General features: G+C 39.4%; 1 protein-coding gene across 2 annotated transcripts in view; it reads left to right on the top strand.

Annotated features, from left to right (window-relative positions):
- The window catches only part of blmh (bleomycin hydrolase), an 84,968-nt gene that overhangs the window by 4,319 nt on the left and 75,024 nt on the right, over positions 1-5,625 (top strand). For both annotated transcript variants that reach the window (XM_048612445.1, XM_048612446.1), the window contains exon 2: positions 1,095-1,292. In XM_048612445.1, coding sequence (XP_048468402.1) covers positions 1,095-1,292 — 198 coding nt within the window. The remainder of the gene's footprint in view (positions 1-1,094; positions 1,293-5,625) is intronic.

Genomic DNA, 5,625 nt, shown 5'->3' with positions numbered 1-5,625 from the left:
GTTGTCTCGGATTCTCCAGCATCTGCAGTTCCTACTATCTCTGATTCTGGAACCTTCTGTTTCCATCTAGCAACATTGCAAGCTTTGCAAATTTCTCCTTTGTGTTTTGTGATGACACATGTAAAGGGTTGTTCATTCCAAAATTTGTTGCTAATTAAATGCAAAGTCTTCTGACTGCAGGTCACTGTGCATTCAGGTGACCTAGCAATAAAAGTCATCACGAAAGAAAGTAATTTATTGTGTAGTGCATTGAGACGCTGATGAAAGATATTTGTAAGTAACTATAATTTTTCCAATCACCTGGTGCCAGTCTTTTTAGAATCTGAATGAATGGTTAAAGTAAAATCAGATCTAATTTTGTTGCATTTGGGTATTATACTTGAATTGTTAGATGCTAGCTGGAGTTGATCTATTTATAGATCCAAATAAGTTCACACAGTGATAGTTACATCAGCATTTAGTGAAAATTTTGGCACAGGTAGAAAATTGTGCATAGGTAACAGATCTCCTTATCCAACTCAATACAGTGTGGAGCTGGAGGAACACAGCAGGTCAAGCAGCATTAAAGGAACAACAAAGTCGACGGTATAAACCGTGCTCCTCTGATGCTGCCTGACCTACTGTGTTCCTCCAGCTCCACACTGTATTGACTCTGACTCCAGCAACTGCAGTTTGTGTGATATCCTTATCCAAACTTACAAATATAAATTTGTTTCAAAGAACTGTGATGAGATTTGAAACATTAACTCTGTTTCTCTCTCCACAGATGCTGCAAAACCTGTTGAATTTCTCAAGTAGTTTGTTTCACAGTATGCTGTTCTGGTTGACCTAGTCTGCAGTAAATGCTTGAAATTGCAAAAGAATTACCCACCCATTTTAAGCAACTTAATCTGGTTTGCAACATTCAAAGACAGTTCAAAATCATTGTTGGTGCAATTTTAGCATCATGTTCAGAGCATAGTTCCTTGTTTGCAACAGTTAAGTGACAGAATATAATCAATAAATACAAAGCATGTAAACTAGTGTTGAAAAGAACTTAATGCATTTTTCTGTGAGACATCAAACCTGACTGTCATTTTTGATACTTGTCACAGGTCTTTGTCCAGAGAAGTTGGCGGCTTTCACCGAAAGCTTCAAGCAAGTGCCACAATACAGCCTTGCTCAGAATATAGCAACCAGTGGTGACCTTTTACAAGCTTACCTTCAAAGAAAAGTTGTTCAGGAAACATCGCAAGTGTTCGAACATGTAATTCCTGCTGAAGGAAAGCCAGTTACAAACCAGAAAAATACAGGTAATTATCATTTAATGAATTATTCTGAAATAGATAGACACAGAGACCTGAACCTCTTCCTTGGAATATTTAATTTTATGCCAGATAAATGTTTCACAATAATAATGAGTTAATATTTATTGTAAGTATGTCCTACATCGCACTAAGTATGCAACACCCTACTTGTACTGCTGAAGTTCTTTCTAATACTTGTAGTTCCCTAGTTCCCTATTGATGTTTACTGCCTGGGAAAAAATTCTAAGGGAAGGATGCTGACTTTAATTTAATTGACAGACTTACCTTCCCAACCGCTGACAAATGTTTGGCAGTGAGCTCTGAAGTCAGCAGTGGCCTTGGTTGATGTAAGTGTTCTGAGCGAAAAAGTTATACCCCAGTGTCCAGTGTTATGAAAATCAAGTGTCTATGCTTGCCAACTGCACCTGATGTGAGGTTCTTCACCTGAAATGTTAAATTTTAGTTTCTCTCTCCTCACCTGCTGGTATTTCAAGAATCTTCTGTTATTTCAGTATTGAAGCAGCAGTTGGCTTTTAAAATTGTAATAATGCCAATTCACCACCTTCATGAAAATGCTTAAAATATAATTATTTCTGTTCAACCCTGTCTGAATCTCGTACAAAATACTTGTGCTGAAGCTGCATGGGACTTCATCACATCTTCAATTAACACAGCCTTCAACAGTTTTTCATTTCTTATTATCCAGGCCCAGCAAGCTGCTTTTTTTTTCCTACAACCCCATAAAAATATCAAGATATCGAGGGATATGGGAATACTTTGGGAAAATGCTTTGCAGTAGAAGATCAGCCATGAACTGTTGAATAGCAGAGCAGGCTCCTGCTGCTTCTGTTTTGTATGTTCCTATTATTTTTCATGTCAGTTGCAAATATTCATTTTGCTAAACACAGAAAACCTTCTTGTAAATTACTTGGAGAACATTTGTTTAATGTCTTAAACTACATCAAATACTTGGCCTCTTTTTGAACTGGCATGATTAGAAACCTCCAGTGTTAATGCCCCAGCTATAGGAAGAAGAGCAAGATTGTGTGAGGGGGCGAAACTTCTTACAGATATTTCTGTGCTTTCCTTTTTACTTACTCAGGGAATGTGGGCGTCATTGGTTGGGCCAGCATTTATTTTCTGTACCTAGTTGCCCTTGAGAAGGTGATTGTAAACTGCCTTCTCGAACCGCTGCAGTCTACGTGCTGTAAGTAGGCCAATGCTGTTGGGGAGGGAATTCCAGGATTTTGATCCAATGGCACTGAGGGAATGGCGATATATTTCCAAGTCAGGATGGTGAACAATAAAATGAGTGATTAGTAATTAATCTCAGTTCTGTCCACCAAAGCTGTGGAAGCTTGAGTTTGGTTTGTGAAAGCACAAGCAAATTAGTGTCACTTCATTTGCTCTGTAGTTATGCAACGTTTCTGAGGAGCAATGGCAAGGATGTTGTACATTTACAGAAACAGTGGAGAATGTGCAGGAAGGATTTTAGAATGTGTTACGCTCAATGAGAGTTACGTTTATGAAAATATATATGAAATTGGAACATGTTTACACTCGAAGTGACAAGGAAAACATTGAGATCTTTAAGGATTATGTTGCAGCAGATAATAGAAGATAATGACATTGGTCGACAAGCTGATAATAATAAAAGACTGCAAACTTGTACAATTGCTGAAGAATTAAATGGGAGAGATTTATCATCCTACCAGATGATAAGATTGGAAAGTACAATACCACATGCCATTATTAGCACAGGGGCCATTGATATTTTTGAAAGGGAATTGAATGGAATATTCCAGGAAATTGAAAGTGTGCAAAGCAGAGGGATGAAACTAAATGGTTCATGTGAAGAAAAATAATGGTATGATCGGCTATGTACCCCATTTCTGTGGAGTTAGTATATAGTGACATCATGTAGGAAGCAGTGGCCATTTTCATTCCCACGCCATTTTTCAGGTAATGGGACCAATTGTAGCTCTGTTATTGTCATTTGAGAGCAGCTACCTCAACACATTCAGCTGGTTACACTTGGGACAAAGCTGAATGTTTGTTTGGATTAGTCCCATATCAGACAGTGTCTAATTCAATTTCCTAAGCTGTGGGAGGAGGGTGCTGGCTGAAGGTAGCCAATGCGGTGGTTGGGCTATCATTTACTGTTATGTATTAGCACCATGTTTTTCTAACGGCCCTTCCACAACTAATCTTGAGTTGTGTATTGGGTATCTTTTCACGGTGGTAAGACTTCTGCTTGGGTGCTGGAGCATTGACATCTTGTGATTTTGATGAGGAGTAATAACTCATCAGCAAAGCTTTGATTTACCATCAAGGATTTATAATCACCTTGCATGCTGGTAGACAAAAGAATAAGCATCAGATCTAACGCTGATAGTGATTCACTAAAATTTGTTGTCTAAATTTGTAGCTTACTCTTCAATTTGAAGTATTCACTGTCAATTACGGACAATGAGCATTTACTAATTGAATCACTTATACGATAGAATATCCTTTTATTGTTGGTTGGATGGTGTACATTTTGTTAATACTGATTTTGATCACCCAAGTTACAGCTCATCAGAATTTGTTATTTGAGATTTTTGTATTAAAAGTGCTCAGCAAACCTATTGTCTATGTGGATTTAGCCTTTTACCCTGTTATCTTAGCACAGGCGCCGGCCTGTGATTTTCTGTCTGTAACATTAGTCACTGTGATGGCTATGATAGTTGTGTTCATGCTGGTGCTGTTCAAATCAAAGTTCCACATCAAGCAATAGCCTTACGCTGGGCATGCCTCATACCAAACAGGAGGAGGTTGAACCTTGCAGGATTTTGAGTTACCTGAACTTGTTGCCTTGTCAAGTCTTTAAAACAGTACCAACTTTTGCATTATTGTAAAAACCTAGCAAAATTCCTGTGGCAGTGCTCGTGGCTATTCTGAGGATATTATGAAATGTGACATTGTGGATTATGACGAGACATGTTTGCTTTGTGAACTATGAAACAGCCAAAGAGTCTCATGAACCTTTTACACATGTGAGTACATCGAGAATATACTTTGGGTTATTTAAAGAATGAGACAGGGATTCATCACTGATGCAGTAGGAAATACAGGGAGTGAAATCTGATAACATCTTTGTTTCTCAGATAGTAAACAGCTTTTGGGGGTGAATACCCTCAATACAGTTACAGAGCACAAAAGACTTGTTAAATTGGTTCTTCTCCCTGCCTAAACTGCACGCAACAATATTTTTAATAAAGGTCAATTATAACTTATGGAATATGGGCCAGATCAGACCCCCTCAAAATATTTTAAGAAGGTAGCCTAGACCCTAACTTTTTCTTATTTTAAATGCAAATGTAAAGTGTCTGTTTCCGATACAATGCAATGTTAAGCAAAACACAATTTATTTAAACACCGTAGTTAAAATACAACCAAAGAAAGAGGAATATAGAATAACTCTACTGGAAACTTAACAAAATAATAGATACTGTAACAATTACTAATTAACTGTTCCAATATAATAACATCCCGTAAACAGACCCCTCAGCCAAAAAAGAGGAAAATTAAGACACACGTTCTCACATGCAGTTCTCCAATCCAGGAGGGAAAAACATCAAGAGAAAATTCAGAGAGAGTAGCAGCCAGGAGACATTCATTGAAGCTTACAACTCTTCTGAGACCCCAAAGGCTTCTGCTTAAAGCTGAACCGAAAAGTTAAAAGCCTGGTCTGTGAGAGCTGGCCACACCCAGGCTCCTTCCATTGTTCCAACTTTAAAAAAAATCCCAGGGCCTCGCCAGCTGTTTACTTACTTCGAGACAGCTCTGCGCCTCTGCCTTACATCCTCACTTCAAAAAAAAGGGACAAACTAACCTCTTGAAAATCATAGCACTGTCGCAAGTAAAAGGGACAGTAGCAAAATGAGTATGAATACTCCTCCTCCCACCCACCTTCCTGCAAAAATGCAATCCCCTATTCCCAATTCCTTCGCCTCCGCCGCATCTGCTCCCAGGATGAGGCATTCCACTCCTGTACATCTCAGTTGTCCTCGTTTTTCAAGGACCGTAACTTCCCCTCCTCGGTGGTCGAGAACGCCCTCAACCGTGTCTCCCACATCTCCCGCACCTCATCCCTCACACCCCGTCCACGCAATAAAAACCAAAAAAGAATCCCCCTCGTCCTCACGTACCACCCCACCAACCTCCGGATCCAATGCATCATCCTCCGACACTTCCGCCATCTGCAATCCGACCCCACCACCAAAGACATCTTTCCCTCCCCACCTTTATCTGCTTTCCGGAGGGACAACTCTCTCCGTGACTCCCTTGTCCGCTCCAC

This window comes from Rhincodon typus, chromosome 26 (genome assembly GCF_021869965.1).
Source record: "Rhincodon typus isolate 14 chromosome 26, sRhiTyp1.1, whole genome shotgun sequence".
NCBI lineage: Eukaryota > Metazoa > Chordata > Chondrichthyes > Orectolobiformes > Rhincodontidae > Rhincodon > Rhincodon typus.
Note: the sequence above shows the minus strand (reverse complement) of the source record. Positions and strands in the feature narration are given on the sequence as shown.